The 24,232-nt window shown below is 35.9% G+C and overlaps 1 protein-coding gene across 2 annotated transcripts in view; it reads left to right on the top strand.

Moving 5' to 3' along the window:
• Nucleotides 1–21,927: 21,927 nt before the first annotated feature.
• The window catches only part of SPINK5 (serine peptidase inhibitor Kazal type 5), a 68,472-nt gene continuing 66,167 nt past the window's right edge, over nucleotides 21,928–24,232 (top strand). For both annotated transcript variants that reach the window (XM_032250298.1, XM_032250297.1), the window contains exons 1-2: nucleotides 21,928–22,060; nucleotides 23,340–23,365. In XM_032250298.1, coding sequence (XP_032106189.1) covers nucleotides 22,006–22,060; nucleotides 23,340–23,365 — 81 coding nt within the window. In that variant the 5' untranslated portion in view covers nucleotides 21,928–22,005. The remainder of the gene's footprint in view (nucleotides 22,061–23,339; nucleotides 23,366–24,232) is intronic.

Below are 24,232 nucleotides of genomic sequence, written 5' to 3'. Positions count from 1 at the left end.
AACTCTGTGTATATATGGATTTGTGCAGTTCAAACCCAGGTTGCTCATAAGTCAAGTGTACTTTTCTTTGGAATTATAGTGTGGGAGTTTTCAAAGGATAGCTATCACCCTTACTCCCCGTCAAAATAAATCATGACGTTTGTGGTTGAATCATATCAGGGAAAGGTGGCATTGAGGGTGTAGGCTGCTTATTTTTAAACTTCAAATAATGAGGAAATGCACTCTGTTTTTCATAGTTCTCCTATCCTCATCTGTAGACTAAAGGAAGGAGGTGTGCTATATGAATTTCAATATTCTATCCAGCCCCAAAAATATATATTCACTTAGTTAAAAGTAACATTTTTGTTCTTAAAAATAGTACCCAATTTGTGCAAAATATTTATTAGACAAGAAAAGTATGAAGAGAAACATAGAAAGTCGTTATAATTCTACCCATCAGAGATAACAAATGTTAGGATTTCTTTCGAAAATCCTTTTCTGTCTCCCTTAATACACACCTATATAATGCTTTAAAATAGTATGAAATGAATATGAATATTTTTCTAAAGTTAGGTTTACTGAGATACATTTTATAAAAGCAAAATTCACAATTTGGGTGTGCAGTTACATGAATTTTGGTAAGCATAATCATTTATGCAACCACCAGCACAATAAACATACGGGTAGTTTCATCACCCCAAAAGCTCCCGTGTGTACCTTTGCAGTCAGTCCCCTCCTCTGATCTCCAGCCAATGTCATTGTTCCGGTTTATGCCCTTAAAATTTTTTCCGTTTAAAAATGTCCTATAAACAGTATCCTAAAGTATGTAACATTTTGTGTCAGGCTTCTTTCACTTAGAATAATTCTTTTGAAGTTCATCCATGTTGCAACAGGTATAGTATTTGCTTTTTTAAAATTCTTGAGTAGAAATTCATTGTATAGGTGTGCCAGTTGGTTGACCTATTCATCAGTTGATGTGTATTTGTCTTGTTTACAGTGTTTAGTGATTATGATCCAGGTCATTACAAATATTCTCTTATGGGTTTTGTATGGACATACGTTTTAATTTCTCTTGAATAAGTAACTAGGAGTTAGGTTGCTAGGTCACATAGTAAGTGTACGTAGGATTTTAAAATCTTCTTTATAAAAACTTGTTTAAAAAATGTAGATATACAGGAATTTGAAAGGTGGTGTAGAAATGTTCTGTGTACTCTTTACCGAGTTTCCTCCACCAGTTAAGTCTTTTTTTTCTTTAGATTCCTTTATTTATAATACATTTCATTCACAAAATGTATGGCTGTTAACTATAGCAGTTACAGCGATATTCATACTACACAGAAGAAACATTGGGTCATTAATTGATAACATCAAAGCCTCATTCACCTACACTGCATTCCTGAATCTTTTATGCCAATGGCCTAAAATGCTAAAAATGTAGACTACTACAAATTAAAAATAAATACCTTGATAGGCACAAATGACCAAAGTAAAACTAAGATTTATAAAGTCAGTTAATTAAAAATCTTCCAAAACGAGAAGCCCAGAGCCACATGGCTTAACTGACAAATCCTATTAAACATTTAGTGAAGGATTAATGCCAGCTCTTCACAAACCCTTCCGGAAAATAAAGGAACACTATTGGGAGCACTTACCAATTAATTCTGTGAGGCTGGTATTACCCTAATACTAAAGCCAGACAAAAGCATCACAAGCAGACAAGTATGGATCAATATCCCTGATAAATACACACAGAGAAATCTTTTAAAATACTAGTGAAATGAATCTAGCAACATATAAAAATGACTGTACACCATGACCAAAAAGGATTATTTCATGAATGCAATGTTGACTTAACCTTCAAAAACCAATCAATGCAATACACAAAAATAATAGGATAAAGAACAACAACAATAACAAAAATATCTCTTCAATAGACACAAAAGAGTGTTTGATCAATCCAACGCCCATTCATGGTTAATTTTTCTGGAAATTAGGAATACAAGGAAATGTCTTACATCTGTTAAAGAGAGCTCATGAAAAACCTATATCTAATACTATAATGGTGTAATACTGGACATATTATCTTGACATTTGAGAACAAGACAATAATTTCTCCTCTACTATTATTTATCACAGAACTAGAAATTTTTTGAAATTATATAAGAAAAATAAACAAAATCTTCCACATTGGAAAGAAAAGGTTAGTATTGTTTTTATTGCAGATGACGTATAAAAGTTTATAAGAAATTTGCTAAAACCTACTAGGACCCAGAAATGAGTATAACAGCATCACAAGACATAAGACTGATATACACAATTCAGTTGTACTTTTATACATTAACAGCAAGCAAATCTGAAAATGACATTAAGAAAACAATTTTATTTGTAATAGTAAAAGTAAAATAGCTGAAAGAAAAACTGAGTAAATAGACATGAATGTTTGTTTCGTTTAAATTATTTCATTGTCAAGTGTATCAGTTTAAACTCAACAGAATAAATATATATATATAAGCATTATTTTTATTAGTAGTAAATAGGGGTTAACAGAAAACTCATGAATAAAATGTAACTTTATATCTTTATATAATATAATATATTATAATAAATATATATTATATTATATATAAATATATATATAAATAAATATATATTATATTATATATAAATAAATATATTTATAATAAAGTATAACTTTATATCTTCCATGCATGGAGAGAGATCCTCCCACCCAACCTACTCCAGCCCTCAATTCTTCCAAGATTGTTCGTTACATATCTTTTACTTTATAAAATAAAATGTGATTTTATATCTTCCAGAGTATCCCATTCTATTTTTTTTCAAAGTCACATCTACTATAATTCAAATAGAATTTGTCTCATAATTCTATAATGGATCTCAAGATAAAATCATATTTGCTAAATATGCAAGATGAATTACAAACTCACCAAAGAGTTCTTTACTCAATATGGGAATTCAGTGAGCATGAAGTCTCACAGGGAAAAGTAAAAGTTTCTGAATGGATTGTGAATGACAATAGTAAAAAATAATGAGTCTTGTTTTTATTCATTGACACATATATTTGTACATCAGGACAAACTGCATCTAATTTTGGACTTTGATTCATTTGAATCAGCAGTAAGTTCATATTTATGAGAACTGTTCATTCACTGCTGATGATTTTGTCTCCTGGCAGGTGCCATAAATTTTTCTTTCATAGGCTACTCCAAAAATTCTATAATGCTGGTAAAATTCAGTGAAGTGGGGCCCCCAGTCCACCCACTCCCTGCTCCTGCCAGCAGCCGGTGCCCACCTTGAGCATGATGAGGTAGGGCATTCCATCAAGGCTCACCTTGTGCTGTTCAGCTCCACATGCTAAGTCACTCTACAGCTTTCAGTGGAACTCCATCTTGTTGCCCAGCACTGCTGTCTGGTTGGCTGGCAGCCCAGCCTAGTACACCTGCCGAATGCCACCAAACTTGTTCTCCACCAGGCAGGTTTAGTGGTCGTGGTTGAAGGGCATCATAGTCTCCATGACCAGTTCTATTGCTGATGTGGCAGCATCATGTGATGCTCTTCCTGGAACTCCTTGCAGTTCTCCAGACAGGAGATGGAATGAATGAGGTGGCCAGGCAGTGGAAGCAAATGGATTGGTGGCTGACAAAACCAGCAGTTTTCTGTTCATTTACTAAGGCTGAGCTCAGTAAGGGGCCTCTGTGTCTTCAGCCTCATCCTCCCATTCTTCTCACCTCTGGAGGATGAAGCACGATTTTCTGCCTTTGGGGATGTTCTAGCATCCTGCCTAAGGACGTCCCAGTACCTGCAGGTCACAGGGCAACAGAGGCTGTGGCAGAGCCACATAAGGTCTCTCAGACTGAAGATAGAGCAATGGAGTCACTTTAGAGCCAAGCAAGCAAGTCAGAGAGCCAACAGTCATATCTTAATTAATTATAGTTCAGTATTAAAACTAAGAATTTGACTTTGGTAGAATGTATGTGTGCATTCAACGTCATTTTATTGCATGAATACATATAATTACTCTTTCAATCAAGTTGATAAAGTTTGGATGTTTGTCCCCTCCAAATCTTATGTTGAAAGATAATGCCCAAAGTTGGAGGTGGGGTCTGACAGGAGGTATTTGGGTCATGCAGGAGGATCCCTCCTGAATGGCTTGGTACTGTCCTGTGGTAATGAATTCTCATTCAGTTCATGTGAGATCTGGTTGTTTAAAAGAGTGTGACACCTCTCCCAGGCCTTCTTGTTCCATTGCTCTTTCTCTTTCTCTTACTGTGTTATACACCCGCTCCTCCGTTGCCTTTCACCATGACAGGAAGCTTCCTGAGGCCCTCACCAGAAGCAGATGCCATCATTATGCTTTCTGTACAGTCTGCAGAACCATGAGCCAAAATAAAACCTCTTCTCTTTAGAAATTACCCAGCTTCAGGTATTTCTTTGTAGCAATTCAAGAACAGACTAATACACAAGTTATTTTCCATCACCACAAAGATCCTTCTCATTCTATCCCTGTATGGTCATCTCCACCCTTCTCTCCACCACCATCCTCAACCCCTGACAACCACTAATTTGTTTTTCATGTTTATAATTTTGTTACTTTGAGAATGTTATATAAATTGAATAAATCATTTGACCTTTGGAGATGAGCTGTTAAAACTTAGCATAATGCCCTTGAGATCCACCCATGTTGTCTCATGTATACACAATTCATTCCTTTGTGTTGCCGAATAAGATTCCATTACGCAGTGGGACATTTTGATTGTTTCCAACTTTTAGCTATATTAAATAAAGCTACTATGAACAATTGTGTACAGGTTTTTGTGTGAATATGTTTTTTCATTTTTCTGGGATAAATACCTAGGAGTACAATCACTGAGTGGTGTGATAACTATATGTTTAGTTTTTTAACCAAGTGCCTACCTATTTTCCAGAGTGGCTGCAACATCTTACATTTCCCATCAGCAATGGATGAGAGATGTGGTTTCTCCAAAATCTTGCCAGGATTTGGTGTGGTCATTATTTCTTATTTTAGCCATTCTGACATTCTACACTTCAGGAATCATTTTTCACCATTTCCTTTCTCGTATATCTATTGCAGTTGAAAGAGTCTACATATTCTCTCATGGAGGCGCCACATCATTTTGTTCTTGGGTCTATGGTTATGTTGTTCTTCTGCTGAAATATCACCACATTCCTACCCCTCCATGTTCAAACAGCCTGAAGCCACATGTTTCTGAAAAGTAACTGCTAATCTCTCATGTAAAATTAAAATCTCTGCACAGAACATTTTTTTTAACCCTGTACCATCTTCATCTTTACTTCTAGTTAATTTCTATATAACATTCAAACTGTGTAGTTTAGGCTGGGTGTGGTAGCTCACATTTGTAATTCCAGCACTTTGGGAGGCTGAGGTGGGTGGATTGCTTTAAGGCCAGGAGTTTGAGACCAGCCTGGCCAATATGGTGAAACACTGTCTCTACTAAAAATACAAAAAATAGATGTGTGGTGTTATTTCTGAGGCCTCTGTTCTGTTCCATTGGTCTATATATCTGTTATGGTACCAGTACCATACTGTTTTGGTTACTGTAGCCTTGTAGTATACTGCAAGTCAGGTAGTGTGATGCCTTCAGTTTTGTTCATTTGCTTAGGATTGTCTTGGCTATATGGGCTCTTTTTGGTTCCATATAAAATTTAAAGTAGTTTTTTCTAGTTCTGTGAAGAAATTAAATGGTAGTTCGATGGAAATAGCATTTAATCTATAAATTACTTTGGTCAGTAAGGCTATTTTCACAATATTGATTCTTCCTAGCCATGAGCATGGAATGTTTTTCCATTTGTTCGTGTCCTCTCTTATTTCCTGGAGCGGTGGTTTGTAGTTCTCCTTGAAGAGGTGCTTCACATCTCTTGTAAGTTGTATTCCTAGGTATTTTATGTTCTTTTAGCAATTGTGAATAGGAGTTCACTCATGATTTGGCTATCTATTATTGATGTATAGAAATGCTTGTGATTTTTGCACAATGATTTTGTATCCTTAGACTTTACTGAAGTTGTTTATCAGCTTAAGGTGTTTTTGGGCTGAGGTGATGGGTTTTTTTAAATATATAACCATGTCATCTGCAAACAGACAATTTGACTTCCTCTCTTCCTCTTTGAATACCCTTTATTTCTTTCTCTTGCCAGTCTTCGACAAATCTGACAAAAACAAAAAATGAGGAAAGGATTCCCTATTTAATAAATGGTGTTGGGAAAACTGGCTAGCCATATGCAGAAAACTGAAACCAGTTGGGCAAATGATATGAACAGACATTTTTCAAAGGATGACCTTTATGTGGCCAGCAAACATGAAAAAAATCGCATCATCACTGGTCATTAGAGAAATGCAAATCAAAACCACATTGAGATACCATCTCACACCAGTTAGAATGGCAATCATTAAAAAGTCAGGAAACAACAGATGCTGGAGAGGATATGGAGAAACAGGAACACTTTTACACTCTTGGTAGGAGTGTAAATTAGTTCAACCATTGTGGAAGACAGTGTGGTGATTCTTCAAGGATCTAGAATTAGGAATGCCATTTGACCCAGCAATCCCATTACTGGGAATATACTGAAAGGTTTATAAATTATTTATTATAAAGACACATACACACGTATGTCTATTGCAGGGTTATTCACAATAGCAAAGACTTGGAACCAACCCAAATGCCCATCAATGATAGACTGGATATAGAAAATGTGGCACATATACACCTTGGAATACTATGCAGTCATGAAAAAAAAATGAGTTCATGTCCTTTGCAGGAACATGGATGAAGCTGGAAACTATCATCCTCAGCAAACTAACACAGGAACAGAAAACCAAATACACATGTTCTCACTCATAGTGAGAGCTGAACAATGAGAACACATGGACACAGGGAGGGGATCAACACAAACCAGATCTTGTCATGGGGTGGTGAGCAAGGAGAGGGAGAGCATTAGGACAAATGACAGGTTGACAGGTGCAGCAAACCACCATGGCACATATATGCCTATGTAACAAACCTGCACATTCTGCACATGTATTACAGAACTTTAATATAAAATTTTTTTTAAATACAAAAATTAGCTGGGTATGGTGGTGCACACCTGTGATCCCAGCTGAGACACGAGAATCAATTGAACCCAGGAGGCAGAGGTTGCAGTGAGCCAAGAACATGACACTGCAGTCCAGCCTGGGCCACAGCGTGAGAATCTGTCTAAAAAAAAAGTGTGTAGTTTCAAGTCCACTTATTCCATCAAAGACCCAGATAGTAGCAGCTCATTTAAAGGATCCATAAGTATAAGGTCTAATTTTTCTGCCATCCCCAGATACACATTTGCTTTATTTCTAGTCAGATTTTACTGTTAGAGAGCTGTACCTTACAAAGGAGTCATACCTGACTCCAATTTCAATCAGATTCTAGCTGTGTATTCTTAGGTTGTAAGAAGTAGAACCAATTGTTGTTGTTTTCTGCTTAATCCTAAAGAATTTCAGGTGTTTCTAAGTATTACAAATGCCAATGGTTAACAGTTTTGGACTAAAGTTTATTATAAACAGATTCTATGAATTCTCTACATGTTATGCGAATATTTTGTTTTCATCAAGGAAAACATTCTCTCCTCCAATTTTTGTAACTCTTGGCTCTCTCTCATTTATTGAGTATAAACCATTTAGGATTGGAATGTCCTCTTTGTGAAATGATTCTTTGTCATCACGAAATGATTCTCTTTATCCCTGGTGATATTCTTTGCTCTGGAATCATTTTGTCTGATATTAACATAGGAGCTCAAACTTTTTTTTTGGATTTGTGTTAGTATCATATATTTTCTCCCATTCTTTTACTTTTAAACTATTTATCTCTTTATAAAGTATTTCTCTTTAGGCAGCAAACAGTTTGGTACCTCTTTTTAAAAAGTCTAATCTGTCAATCGCTTTTAATTTACATACATCACCTATATTCATGTATAATACATTTACATAAACTATATGCTTACATTTAATATATACATAATTTACATAAACCAGATTTAAATGTTACATAATCCATATGGTCAGATTTACATCTACCATCTTATTATTTTTACCAATTGTTTTCTATTTTCACCACTTTTTTTTTCTAAGACAGGATCTCACTCTTTTGCCCAAGCTATAGTGCAGTGGCATGATGCTGACTCACTGTAGCCTCGACCTTTCTAGGCTCAGGTGATCCTCCCACCTCAGCCTCCCAAGTAGCTGGGACTACAGGCAGGCATCACCATTGCTAGCTAATTTTTCTATCTTTTGTAGAAATGGGGTTTCACCATGATGCCCAGGCTGATACTACCTGTTTTTTAATTCCCCTTTTCTTCTTTTCTGCTTTCTCTTGGATGAATCAAGTATCATTATCATATTATTGTATCTTCTTTTATTAATTTACTACAAATCTTTGGTTGCTGTTATTGTTTAAACAGTTTTTTTTATTTTCAAAAGAGATTTAAATAATAAAAAATATTTATTTATGTAGCTACTCTTTTTAGTGATTTCCTTTCTTTTGCATATTCATATTTCTATTTTTTTATGCCTGAAAAATCTTCCTTTAAAATTTTTCCTAGCGCAATTCTGCTGTAAGTGCTGAATTATTTTAACTCTTTTATGTAAAATAGTTTTTATTTCACCCTCATTTTCAAAAGTTGATTTCATGGGAGATAGAATTCTAGCTCGTAGTTTTTTCCTTCAGTCACTTAAAGATGTTGCTTTATTTCCGTTTCGCTTAACATTGTTTTAAAAAAATCTGGTATTATCCTAATCTTTATTCCTTTGTATATAACAGGGCTTCTCCCTCACCCTCCTCACCCACCTACCGGCTGATTTTAAGACGTCTTACCTCACTATTTTTGAACAATTTGATAATGATGTGCCTTGATACAGTTTACACCCCCCCACACACACACACAGGCACACACACACACACATTGTGCTTAGGGTTCTTTGAAATTCTTGGACCTGTTAATTTATAATTTGAACAAATTTTGGCTATTATTACTTCTAATATTTTTTCCACTTTCCTAGGCCCACTTTCGGGGACTATAATTATATTAGTCTGCTTACAGTTATCCCACAGCTTGCTTGATTTTTGTTTTATTTTGGACAGTTACTATTGTATGCCTTCAAGTTATTAATCTTTTCTTCAGTAAGGTCAAATTTACTGTTGTTACATTTAGTATATTTTTAATCTCAGATTCAGTTTATGTTTTATTTTTACATCTTCCTTGTCCCTGCTTTACATTTTTGAATATATGAAACACAGTTAAAATAACTGTTTTAATATTCTTGTCTATAATTCTAACATTCATAACAGTTTTGAGTCATTAAAATGACTCAAATATGATCCTACTTATGGATCATATTTCCTTGCTTCTTGGTATGCCTAGTAATTTTAGACTGAATGCCAGACATTGCTAATTTTACATGATTGAGTAGTGCATGCTTTTTGCATTTCTATAAATATTGAGTTTGTCCTGGGACACAAGTTACTTGGAAACCATATACTCTTTTTTGGTCTTGCTGTTAAATTTTTAAAGATAGAACTATGGCTAATTATCCCCTACTACTGAGCCTTAGCCTGGTCTTTCAAGAATCAGAGCTGTCTCCTCAACAGAGAGTCTGTGTGCCTGTGGATGAGTTTCTTCTCCATGTTCTATGGCTTAGAAATTTTCTCAAGCCAGTAAGCTGGAGCAATTTTACCATTTAGCCTGTTTGTTTACTATCTCATGGATGACTTTTCTTATTTCAAAAGATGGATGCCCACAATCTTGAAAATAATTGTTTAATATATTTTGTATTTGTATTTGTTGTTGTTGTTGTTTGCTGCTGACAGGAGGGTAACCTCAGTTCCTGTGACTTTATTTCGGCTAGAAGAATACATCAAGTCAGTTTCTTTCTATTGCTCTTTCTTCTTATTATGGGATTCTTTTACTGTTTCTTTGTATGTCTGGTATTTTTAAATTTTCTATTAGACATTGTGATTTACTTTGTTGGGTGATGGATATTTTTTGTATTCCTGTAAATATTCCTAAACTTTGTTCTGTGACACAATTAGGTTACTTCGAAATAGTTTATTCATGTCAAGCCTGCTTTTAAGCTCTATTAGGTGGAACCAGAGTAAGTTTTGGGTTTAATTTTGCCCTACTACTGGGGCAACACATGTCTCACATCTGTAAGTAAATGGCAAGGTTTTTCTTTCTAACTCATGGGTGGGAACACAAGTTATTTCCTCTCATATGTAAGTTCTGGATATCATTCCTTCTAATCTTTAGAGTGATTCTTTCTGCAGCCTGGAGCAATTTTCTCACATACATTTATTTGTCAGTACTCAGTTGAAGATTCTAAATGAACTATTTGCCACAAATCTCCAAAGATGTCTCTTTGAATCTTCCTCTTCTTGTTAACATACCATGGGGATTTTACCTCCTTTGGTCTCCCAAACACCCAGCTTTGTATAATCATCTCTGGGAAGCTCTCGGGAGCTACCTGTATTCTCCCTCTCTGTGGTACAGCCTGACAACTTTCTACGGGCAGTGAACTGTGGCAATGTAGGCATAACTTAGTTTGTTTCCCCTCTCCCAAGAATCACTGCTTTGTACAATATCATGTCCAATGTCAAAAATAACTGCTTTTGCTGTTATTTTTTCTCATTGTTTTCAAGAAAAACATGGTTTTCGAATGTTTTTTGTGTTATTTCATTTATGCCAGAAGCAGAAACCATTTTTGTAATTTAAAAATAAATTGGTATATTCCTTAATCCACACCTCAAATCGTGTTTCTGTTTTCGGGATATAAAGCAGACATATTAATATTCTTATTTGCCCAATTAAGGCCTTCACATTATTTGATTCCTAATAAAATTATAAACGCTATCTCTTCAAGCATTTTTAACATTGTTAGGAATGGTGAAGGACATAGGAAAAAGAGTCTTGCTTTAATAGACTTCTATCTATTAAAGAAACTGAAAATCTAATACATATCCAATCTATTCTATTCTACAGGCTGATCATGAGGGCAAATGAGAATGCATACAGAAAAACACTGATAATTTGTAAGCATTTTACAAATGATAGTATTTACCATCATCACCAAGACTAGTTTAAATTATTTTTTCTCTTTCAATGCATTGATGTTTTTCAATTCTCTTTATTTTCCTGAAGGTATACCTTTTCTTTGTACTCACTCCATATTTTCCTTTTCTTTCATATCCGAATGTCACTGAGTTGGTGTTTAAAACTCTGTTGAAGATGAATGACAAGGAAAAAAATATATATCAGAACATGAGTCAGGAAGCCTGAGTTCCTGTCTTAACTTTTCCATTTATGGCTAATAGATTTGAGGCAAATTAGTCAATCATGCAGATATTTAAGCTTCTCAGCTGTAAAATGGATATAACACCTTCTCTGCTTAACTTATAGTTAAGGATCAGCTATATAAAATAAACATAATATAAATATTTATATATCATTTCACATATTCTGTCCAAATTGGTATTGTAAAAGTTATTCTACATGCACTATTCTATAATAAATTATACATATAATTGCTCTATATAATATAATAAACAAATGCCTTTATTAATGCTAATAACTGTAGGAAATACTTAAATAATTTCCTATACAGTTTTTAAGTACTTTTCCCAACAGCATAACTAGTACTTTTTATCCAGAAGAGGCAGAATAAATAGTCCCTATGCTGTAGAAAAAAGATAGTTATTACCTTTTTCACGGGTATGTGGTTGGTAAATAAATGTTTACTATGTATAGCTTCTTGCTCAGAAATCTTAATATTAAAATTTGACCTCTCAGTCAGAGATTGTATCTTTTTTTTTTTTTTTTTTTTTTTTTTTTTCAGAATTTTAACATTGGACTCTCTGGCACAGTGCTAGGCAAAGGCAGGCATTTAGTGAATATTTGTCATATTCATGTGGAGAGTATTATGGAGCTTATCTGAAATACCATAACAATTTTTTGACTTTGGGTTTAGATTTTTAAATTCTTGAATTGCATTTTCATAAGTTAGTCCCATGCCTGAGAATTCCCCTGATTTTAGAGTTATTACTCATTCCCTTCTTCCTTTCTTTTTTCTGTTTAATGAATCAAGCTTGTGGTGTGACACAATGATTAGTGCTGTTTAACTTGGCACATTCTTCGTTTTTAAACTTTAAGACCTAGATTTGAGTCTCAGCTTGAACACTTATAAGCCATGTGGCCTGTTGTGAGTCACTAAGCCTCTCTATGTTTTTGTTACCTTCCTTTTAAACCAGCCTTCTTTTTTAAAGCAACTGAGATGAAATGAAACAGTAATGTGGAAATTTGGTGTAAACTATAAAGCTGAATTAAGCTTTTAGGTTTTTTTTTTTGTTTTACTCATTCATTTATTCATTTCATTAAAAATTTCATTTTTCTAATTGGAGAGACAGACAAGTCAACTTACAATTGCAAGACTGTGTCATGAGTGTAAGGTATGGAAGTAGTAATGGCATTGGGTACTAAGGGGCAAAGAGTAAGAACACTATGAACAGTCAGGGAAGGAGCCCCTGGGAACACGCAGTCTAAGCTGAGTCCTTCAAGCAAAGATATACAAGTAAAGAAGAAGGAAAAGATCAGCCCACAAAAGGAAGAAGCAATACATGAATGCTTTAGAAGTGGGAAACATTATCAAGTAAACATTTTTGGTGGGTGGTATTTGGTATTTGCATAAACTCGTCTCCATGATTCAGTCTGGAAGAGAGTGAATATCATTCATTTTTGGTAGATGGTATTTGGCATTTGGAAAGACTCACCCCCATGGTTCAGTCTGGAAGAGTCTTAAAGCAAGACGATTCTGGAAGTCTGTCTCACTCTATTACACACATTGTTGAAGGACATCAAAATGTGTGAATTAAAGCACCTGGGAGCAGAAAAGATAAAATCTATACAAGAGAGTCAACTGGGTGATAACAAAGGCAACATGCGAATTCCAACCTGAAAGTTTGTTAACGTCAGTTTGTTTTCTACTTTATCTAATGGCAAAGATTCTTTCCTTGACCAAACTTTAATCATATTCCTCTGAACCCTCTTTTTGACTAGACCTTAGCCTTGGCCAATGTGAATTGCAAATTTTTAGCCCAAAAGATGTTGTCTACCTCCCTCTGTACTAAGATACTTGAACAAATGCTAGTACAGTTTCTAATACCTCAAGAACATGTTCCCGATGACCCAGCACCTGCTTAAGTTCCTGTCTAAAAAGCTCAATGCTACCTAAATAATTTACTGTTTACCTCCCATTTCTTAGAGCATTTACTTTAGAAAACTTGCATTTGTAAATTAGCAAACAAAAATAGCCTAACCACAATGACCAATCTCCTCTGCCATGTCCTTTAGTATTTTTCCTTTAGCATGTGATATTGTTTGGGTCTGTGTTCCCACCAAATCTCATCTTGTAACTCCTATTAATTCCCATGTGTTAGGGAGGGACCCGGAGGAAAATAACTGAATCATGGGGGTGAGTCTTTTCAGTGCTGTCCTTGTGATAGTGAATGAGTCTCACGAGATCTGATGGTTGCAGAAGTGAGAGTTTCCTTGCACAAGCTCTCTTGGCCTGCTGCCATCCATGTAAGATGTGACTTACACCTCCATGCCTTCCACCATGATAGTAAAGCCTCCCTGGTCATGTGGAACTGTAAGTCCAATAAGCCTATTTCTTTTGTAAATTGCCCAGTCTTGGATATGTCTTTATCAGCAGGGTGAAAATGGACTAATACACTAAATTGGTACCAGGAGTTAGGTGTTGCTGAAAAGATGCCCCAAAATGTGGAAGTATCTTTGGAACTGGGTAACCGGCAGAGGCTGGAACAGTTTGGAAGGCTCAGAAGAAGACAGGAAAATGTGGGAAAGTTTGGAATTCCCTAAAGACTTGTTGAATGGCCTTAACAAAAATGCTAATTGTGATGTGAACAATAAGGTTCAGGCTGAGGTGGTCTCAGATGGAGATGAGGAACTTGTTGGGAACTGGAGCAAAGATGACCCTTGTTATGTTTTAACAAAGAAGCTGGCAGTATTTTGCCCTGCCCTAGAGATTTGTGGAACTTTGAACTTCAGTGAGATAATATAGGATATCTGGCAGAAGAAATTTATAAGCAGCAAAGCATTCAAGAGATAACTTGGTTGCTCTTAAAGGCATTCAGATTTTTAAGGGAAGTGGAAAATAAAAGTTTGGAAAATTTGCATCCTGACAATGTGATAAAAAAGGAAAATCCATTTTCTGAGGAGAAATTCAAGCCAGATGCAGAAATTTGTATAAGTAGCAAGAAGCCTGATGTTAACTCCTAAGACAGCTTTGTGACAGCTCCTCCTACTACAGGCCCAGAGGTTTGGGAGCAAAAAATGGTCCTCTGGGCCACGCTCAGGGTCCCTCTGTTGTATGCAGCCTAGGGAACTGGTGCCCTTCATCACAGCCACTCCAGCCATGACTGAAAGGGGCCATGACTTCAGAGGATGCAAGCCTCAAGTCTTGACAGCTTCCATGTGGTGTTGACCCTGTGAGTGCACAGAAGTCAAGAACCTAGGTTGATAAACCTCTGCCTAGATTTCAGAAGATGTATAAAAATGGCTGGATGCAATCCCATTACTGGGTATATATCCAAAGAATTATAAATCGTTCTACTATAAGGACACATACACACGAATGTTCATTGCAGCACTGTTTACAATAGCAAAGACCTGGAACCAACCCAAATGCCCATTGATGATAGACTGGACAGGGAAAATGTGGCACATATACACCATGGAATATTATACAGCCATAAAAAACGATGAGTTCATGTCATTTGTAGGGACATGGATGAATCTGGAAAACATCATTCTCAGCAAACTGACACAAGAGCAGAAAATCAAACACCGCATGTTCTCACTCATAGGTGGGTGTTGAACAATGAGAGCACATGGACACAGGGAGGGGAGCGCTACACACTGGGGTCTTTTGGGGGGAAATGGGGGAGGGACAGCAGGGGGTGGGGAGATGGGGAGAGATAACATGGGGAGAAATGCCAGATAGAGGTGAAGGGGAGGAAGGCAGCAAATCATACTGCCATGTGTGTACCTATGCAACAATCTTGCATGTTCTTCACATGTACCCCAAAACCTAAAATGCAATAAAAAAAATGGCTGGATGCCCAGGCAGAAGTTTTTTGTAGGGCCAGGGTCCTCATGGAGAACCTCTGTTAGGGCAGTACAGAAGAGAAATGTGGATTTGCAATCCCCACACAGAGTCCCTACTGGGGCACCCCTAGTGGAGCTCTGAGAAAAGAGCCACCATCCTCCAGCCCCAAGAATGGTAGATCCACAAATTGCTTGCACCATGTGCCTGGGAAAGCAACAAACACTCAATGCCAGCCTGCGAAGGCAGCCGGGAGGGAGTCTGTATCCTGCAAATCCGCAAAGGTGAAGCTGCCCAAGATCCTGCGAATCCACCTCTTGCATCAGGATTATGACTTGGATATGAGACATGGATTCAAAGTCTGTATCTTGCAAATCCACAAAGGTGAAGCTGCCCAAGATCCTGGGAATCCACCTCTTGCATCAGGATTATGACCTGGATATGAGACATGGATTCAAAGGATAATTTTGGAACGTTAAGATTTGACTGTCCTGCTGAATTTTAAACTTGGTTGGGATCTGTAGCCCCCTTGTTTTGGCCAATATTTCCCATTTGTAACAGCTGTATTTACCCAATCACTGTACCCCCATTGTATCTAGGAAGTAACTAATTTCCTTTTGATTTCATAGGCTCATAGGTGAGAGGGACTTGCCTTGTCTCAGATGAGATTTGGACTATGGACTTTTGAGTTAATGCTGAAATGAGTTGAAACTCTGAGGCACTATTGGGAAGGCATGATCGGTTTTGAAATATGAAGATATGACATTTGGGAGGGGCCGGGGTGAAATGATGTAGTTTGGCTCTGTGTTCCCACACAAATCTCATCTTGTAGCTTCCATAGTTCCTGTGTGTTGTGGGAAAGACCCAGTGGGAGATGATGGAATCATGGAGGTGGGTCTTTTCTGTGCTGTTCTCATGATAGTGAATGAGTCTCAAAAGATCTGATGGTTTTAAAAATGGAAGTTTATCTGCATAAGCTCTCTTTGCCTGCTGCCATCCATGTAAGATGTGACTTGCTCCTCCTTGCCTTCTGCCGTGATTGTGAGGCCTCCCCAGCCATGTGAGACTATAAATCCAACAAACCTCTTGCTTTTGTAAATTGCCCAGTCTTGGATATGTCTTCATCAGCAGCAAGAAAATGGACTAATACAGAACACCTCAGCATTAAAAAAGCATCTTGCTTTTGATTGTAGCAGAATTGAGCCTGGTTTATACTGGAGCTTCTTTTCTCTGCTGGAATAGCCCAGATAAAGTGAGTCTTACCACTTTTAATAAATATTCAGCTCTGTTTCACTTTGACACTATTCTGCAGGAATATAATGGTTACTTAAAGAGAAAGGAGCTTATATAAAACTGTATTCTCAACTGTATAACTGTTTCTATACATTTTTACACAGTGTCCGTGTGACTAGGTCAGTATATATGATGAGTGTATTGATTCCTAGAGCTGCCATCACAATATACCACAAACTGGGTGACTTAAACAACAGAAATTTATTAATTTTCACATTTCTGGAGGCTAGAGTTTTAAGATCAAAGTGATAGCCGGTTTGGTTTTCTCTGAAGCCTCCCTCTTTGGTTTGCAATGGGCGACTTCCTGCTGTGTCCTCATGTAGTTTTTCCTCTGTGCGTGGATCACTAGTGTCTCTTTTGTATGTCCAGATTTCCTCTTCTAATGACATCAATCAGTTTGGTCTAAGGCCTAACTTTATACCTCATTTTAATTTAGCCACCACTTTAACAGCCTTATCTCCAAATATAGGTACATCCTGAGGTAGTGGGGTTTAAGAATTCAACATATATGTTTTTGGTGGGACACAGTTTAGCACTTAACACTGAATATCTGAGATACATTAGTTACTGTTGTAACTAATGTTGTTACTACAGTGTGTAGTGTTTAAGAGCCTGGGCTCTGGAGTATGAATGTCTTTGTTACATTGACTATCATCATTGGCAAGATCCCTGCTAACAAGCTGTATGACCTTGGAAAAGTTATAGAATCTTACCAAACCTCTATTTCTTTACCTATAAGAATAAAATAATCTTTATATTTATTGCTGTACCTAAGTGCATGAAAAAGCGTTAGCAAATTTTATGTCTTTATAAATTTTTAATCTTATAAAGAATTTATATCTTTATACATTCTTTTATAAAGATAATTTTTCTAACTTTGTTTATAAATCTAACAGTTTCATTCTTGCTTACTGTAAACACACACACACACACAGTACACATATAAAATTTGCATTTTTTTTCCAAAATTAAGTAGACTCTTAACTACTTCAGGATTGATTTATTATGATTTATTGAAAGACTATAGCTCCTCAAACCACTGTTTTCTATTGTCAAGATAAATCCCACGAGACTTTCAAATGCACTAAATTTTTAAGTAATAAACAGTGTGGGGCCATGGGTCAGGGGTTCAAATAATATCAACTATAGGAAAATGCTGATTGTTGTTTTAAAAAATAAAATATAACCCCATATGAAAATATTAATACAGTTAATAATGAGACATTGAAACTCCCGTCTTCTTAATTCTAATCTAATAAAAGCAAGAATTATATCTATAAATAGCAGGGTCTATATACTCAGTAAACAAACAATGCCCATCCCATTCTATTCTTAGATAAAATGAGATGCTTATCTCGATAGTTCCTTAGTCCTTCCAGACAAACAGAAAGGAATTCCCACAGAGGGGGTGAAGTTAGTTGAGAATAGAACATTACCAGATAAGAAGAGGAGTAAAGGCTGTTTTCCAGCTGGAGTCTTTTACAAAGGAGAACTCAGACATGTTAAATAGATAGGGAAAAACATTAAAATTATAGGAAAGGAAATAAAAAATGTACAAAATAAAAAAAAATTATTTCATCTTCTAAGATCTATTAGAATATATACATTTTACTCATGGTACAACATACCTCTTTTTGCTCAAGTGACGTGTGTGTGTGTGTGTGTGGTGTGTGTGCTTGCATAGGGCTGTATCTAGTTTAAAGCGCTATGATATCTGTATTATCTTTGAACTGTATAAAGTCTGTGAGATGGCCGCAGAGAAACTCGGAGAAATTAAGGGTATAAAAAGTGAGAAAGTGTCAAGGCTGAGATGACCTTGCCAGCTAGTTTCTACTGCAGGTTTTTTTTTTGTGACACCAATTTTGTCAGGTAAGGAAAAGATAATAACACCTAATTGGCTGCCTCACAACACTGTATAAACAAATAAAATGAGCTAATGAACGGCAGGTTGTTTTCAAAGCTGTGGAAGGCAATCTAATCATAAAAGACTATAGTTATTTATTAACTATTATCATCATCCAAGATCCCTCTGGAGAGAAAAACAAAAGACTTTAAGAAGGATATGGTAACTTTATATTTTGGAAATAACCTTTTTTTGTACTAACATCACTGATCTACAACAATCTTTGTAATTTTCTCATTTCTTTCCCCTGTGTTAGTATCCTTCAGATTCTGGCCTTTATAAATGTGTAAGATTGTAAAGTTTGTGGTTTTTTTTAATCTAAACCTACTCCTTTCTAATGAGAGGAAAGAAGTTTCTATGTGTTTGATGAATAATTGAAAGAGTTGAAAACAAGGATGACATTCTGAGTTAGAAGAACACCCTGATAACCTAACACTGACCCAAGCTTGAGTTCTCCAAAACTTCAATCTCATTCGTTTGAATTTAATATCCTTAGTAATTTTCAGGAATGAAGCCTGATTAGCAGAGCATGTGATGAATCACCTCTGGATTTACAACATTCCTAAAATGAAATGAAGAAAAAACCCTGATGAAATGAGCCAGCTGATGGGTACTTCCAGTTTTGGTGGTGCTCACTGAATCCTCTTTTGACTACTTTCTCTGTTTGGAAAAGATATCAGTTTCAAACTTTTTATTCGTCATTTCAGAAAGGGCTGCCATCACTGAGGAGCTCTTTTGCAGTAAGAAGGAAACCAATGTTTTCAATGTTTCCTCATAAAGAGATTCCTAAGACAGGCAATCATCTTTTGGTTCTTCTGTTCCACTCCAGCACCACTTTCACTCCTGGGAATATTCTCCATTTGGGCTAGACTAGGGGTCACTAGAGCATAATACACAATCATTGATTCTATTTTAAGGCATCAAACTTTTACCATCAATAACAGAAAATATGGTTAGGACACATTTCATATGGTCTGACAAGGCAGATGAAAGATAAAAAATTAGTATGGATATGTTAATATTTAGAATGCACTTTTAGAGACAGACACAAGAAATCAATGCTGACTGACACCAAGCAATGTAAGTTTTAACAGGTAATGTTTTGATTTGTTTCGGCATTACAGCTTAAAATGCAATTAAAAGGGAAAAGAGAACATATATGTTTATACTTTAATTTCACCTCAAAACGTGTTGAGAGAATTATTCTATGCTGAGTAAATGTAAATGTATTGGTGAAATTCACAATCAAGAGATGTTGACTTTTCTTGGTATCTTAGAAATTATCTAGTACAACCACATTATTACAATGTTGTAAAAATGCAAGACCAACTATCATTAACTACGAAGCTTATCACATATACTTGATATTTGTTCTAAGCACCTCTCTTCTCTTTCTCAAACACACACACACACACAGACACACACATATTTATATATATGTGTGTGTGTGTGTCTGTGTGTGTGTGTATATATATGATTTGTCTCTAAACCTCATAATGCTAGTACAATGTGGGTGTTATTATTTTTATTTTACGTACTAGGAAACTGAGGCTTAGAAAAAATAAGTGACTTGCCCAAGGCAACATGGCTAACAACTCCAGATTTGGACCCAGATCTACCTTGCTCCAAAGCTGGGTTCATTTCTAGCCCTACGTAATTGAAAAGACCATATAGAATAGAAACAGATTTCTAAACCCTGTCTCATTTCTCTTAAGCTGTGATGGAATTTGATTTTCTAACCTGTAACAGTAATGCAAGTTGAACTTGCTCTCTGTGGTCACTAATTTTACTATTCCATTGGAAAGCAGCAAAGCTACAATAATAGTGCAGACCATGATTTTATATACATACACATATTTTAGACAGGGTCTTGCTCTGTCGCCAGCCTGGAGTACAGTGGCTCTATCTTGGCTCACTGCAATCTCTACCTTCTGGGATCAAGTGATTCCTCAGCCTCAGCCTCCAGCGTAGCTGGGATCATAGGCAAGCACCACTATGCCCAGCTAATATTTTGTGTTTTTGTGTTTTGTGTTTCACCATGTTGGCCAGGATGGTCTCGATCTCCTGACCTCATGATCCAGCCGCCTCATCCTCTCAAAGTGCTGGGATTACAGGCATAAGCCTCTGTACCCAGCTCAATGATTACATTTTTATAGGAAATAAATTATCTCATGAGAAAAAAAAAGGACATATTATCTCATTTAGATAAATCTCAGAATATTGGCATAGTCCCAAAGTTGACTAACCTTGATCAGTTTTTTGGAACCATCATAAAAAGGCCTTTGATTGCATAAAGTCTCAAACTTTCCTTCTATGGATGTGAAGACCCTGAGAAGCACTGGAATGAAACATTTTGGCTCTGGTTTCAGTCATCTTCACATGTTTCTTCAGGCGCTTCCTTAGGCTATTAGGGCAAAATAAGCTGGTAGAAAAAAGGTATTACTTGTAGGATGAAAGAAGAAACTAAGGAGAAGAAACTTTATTCAGAAAATGTCACATTTACATATTTATAATTTTTAACAGCTTGTTTCTTCTTTACTTTTTCGGAGACTAAATAATGGGATGATAGAAGAAGAAATCTAATTTAGGGAAAACTGATTGAGCCAAAATTTTCAAACAGTAATATGGGTAAGCATGGGCTATGGAAAGTTAAACCGAGTCTCCAATGTTTGTGATTATCATGCTTGGCTAGAATATAAAGTAAGGCTTCAAGATATAAAATATCCTTCAGATGGAGAATTTTTAAAAGCAGTTACATACAAGCTTTATTTTTCCAAAGTTTCTGCCTTTTTTAATGTATAAGGGTGAAGCAGTATACAGAGAGGAAAGAATGCTGTATGTGTGGCCTGCTTACAAGTGCTGGATGCCTCCTCTGCCTGTTCCATCTAAACTGTCTGCTTGTGAGAAAGACAATGCTCCTCTGAGTTCGTGCCTCCCCATATATTCAACATGAGAATTTTGCTATGTTATATTTTAGAGTTGTTCAACTCTAACATATATATGAGTCCGTGACACTGAACTCAGAGACTTCAGAACATCTACAAATGAAAGCAACAGGAAACCCGGGTTTCTCTAGATGTGGAAATCTTTAAATCTATACCTGACTGGTAGGACAACCAATCTGTCTTTCTTTCCTCTCCCCTCCCACTTATGAAGGTATCCTAAAACATGGAAGCTAGCTGGGTGCAGTGGCTCACACCTGTAATCTCAGCACTTTGGGAGGCTGAGGTGGGGGATCACTTAAGGTCAGGAGTTTGAGGCCAGCCTGTCCAACATGGTGAAACCCCGTCTCTACTAAAAATACAAAAATTAGCCAGGCGTGGCAGTGGGCGCCTGTAATCCCAGCTACTTGGGAGGCTGAGGCTAGAGAAACGCTTGAACACAGGAGACAGGGGTTCCAATGAGCCACTGTTGCCACACAGTAAGACTCCATCTCAAAAAAAAAAAAAAAAAAAAAAGGAAGTTAAAGTGGAGTGGTATGTACGTCCTATGACCTTGAACAACTGGTTTTATGTGGGTGTCACCAGTGCTTGAGTATTTATACAAGTAAATTTCATCTGGCCAAGTTCAGTCACATTGCACCTGCTGAGCAATGCACGGAGTGGACCTGTAGGCAACTTGCATCATCTTCAACATGAAGACAGCCACAGTGTCCATGCTTCTGCCCTTGGTTCTTTGCCTTATACAAGGTGAGCAATTTGTGTGTGATCTAAGCCTCTTGCCATACGGCTCAAAGCCCTGGGGAAGGGACTTTTCTCCCTCTACTCTTGCCAAAAACTGTTTACGTAGGTATGTATAATTCTGAAATATCTTGCCAGACACAGAGCTTTGAAGATTTACATATGTGCCTTTATAATTATGTTGTTATCTTTAGAAATGGCAAGTAGTTTGAGATCTGCATTTTTATCCACAAGAAATTCTTTCATTAATTCTTTATTAGTTCTGAAAACTGAATAGATTCTTCTTCATTTTCCTCTTACCAGATGTATCAATTCATAGTGCATATACATATATATGTAATAGACATTTAAAACTTATTTGTAAATAACATATATATTTTAATGCTATAGGTATAAATGAAATATTTTTAAAATTTTAATCATCTGTTTTAATTTTAAAGCAATGTCTAGCTTATTTTAGTCTTGTGTTTTCAAATGCAAATGGATTGAAAGTATTTCTCCCAAACAGTAAGGGACTTTTGTGGGAGCTGGAAGGTAGATTTTTACATTTGCTATTTAACCCTAAGAGAACACAAATTGCCTAGACTTAGGTTGCTCTGGAAGATTTAAATTTTAAAAAAGAGAACCTTAGAGATAGTCTGAGATCATATACGAATAATGCCCACTTTCCTAAAATAGATGTGTAGGTACCTATAAGGAGGCAGAATTGTCAGTTTCAGAAAATTAAATTTTAAATATTCTATAAATATAATGCTATATTATAGTTTCAGCGAATGCTATATTAAAGTTTTCAAGTGAAACTATAATATAATCTCAAAAATTGTTATAATTATTAATTTCAAATTAAATGATAATTATAATTTAGTTTCAGAAATGTAATTTCAAAAATCAAAAATTAAATAATATAATTTAAAATTATAATATAATTGGTATAGTATTTTGCATGTATGTTATATTATAATTTTAAAAGGGAGGCTGCCATTTATTACTCCAAAGGGACCTTTTTAAGATGAGCCATTTTGATGGGGTTAGAATTCACATGAATAGTATTTTCTAAGGTAATTGGAACTTTCTATGTGGTTAGACCTTTGTAAGTGTATATACTGATCTCCTGATACAGTCATCTTCTTTTATTTACCGTAGTAAATCTTAATGTGTTCAAAACAATTTGTGGTTTTACAATATATTGTCATTAAAGCAATCAAGACACTGCATTAAATGAAGTATTTATTTTATTTATTGAATATTTTACATTTCCTTAACTTTGGTTTCTGCATTTTCATCCCAGATGCTGCCAGTGAGAATGAAGATCAGGTTAGTCCTGCTTTTTCTGTTCATTGAATTCATTCCAAGATTCCTAAAGAAAAATAATTTGTGGCCATCACCTTCATGTTAATAATACAAACATATTATACTGGTAGGTACTAATAGCTTTTGTCAAAAACACAGACAAGCTTTTATGAATCAAGACATGAATCTCTCTCTCTCTCTCTCTCTCTCTCTCTCTCTCTCTCACACACACACACACACACACACACACACACACACAATGTATTAATAATGATGGATGTCTGCAAGAAGCAACTTATGTTAAAGAAGTACTTTAAAATTTCATAAACAAAAAATAAATCAACTGGCAAACTACTATTGTTCCATTTAACATCTGAACAAACCATGATGCAACACATGGGAAGCTGAAATAAACAGTCTAGTAATTATTATGCAAAAGAGTGTGGTCTGTATCTTGTATATAGTCAGTGTATATAGTTCATCTAATACATATTTATTGAGCATCTGTTAGATGTCAGACCCTGTTTGAGTTGCTGGGGATATTTTTAAGCAAACAAAATAGAAGAAATTCCTGCCCTGAAACTTACATTTTAGTGGAGGAAAACAGATAAATTAATAAGTAGCTTAGCAAAACATATGGTACATTAAATAATGAGAAATGCTAGGAGAAAAATAATCAGAAGGCAGAATAGGATTCCTGAGAATGGAGGTGGTACCCATGCTCATAGGGATAATCAGGGAAGTTCTGTCTGGAGAGACAGTATTAGAATAGGGATCTGAAGGTCATAAGGGGAACAAACCATGAAGGTCTTTGCAGTTTACAGCAGACCAGAGAGAAGCACCTTCAAGCACAGAGGCAAGAAAGTGTTTTACCAACTCTTAAAACTCTTT

The sequence above is a fragment of the Sapajus apella genome, unplaced genomic scaffold (genome assembly GCF_009761245.1).
Source record: "Sapajus apella isolate SASKATOON/1434 unplaced genomic scaffold, GSC_monkey_1.0 scaffold71, whole genome shotgun sequence".
NCBI lineage: Eukaryota > Metazoa > Chordata > Mammalia > Primates > Cebidae > Sapajus > Sapajus apella.
The sequence above is the reverse complement of the archived record's forward strand: the minus strand, read 5'-3'. Positions and strand labels throughout refer to the sequence as shown.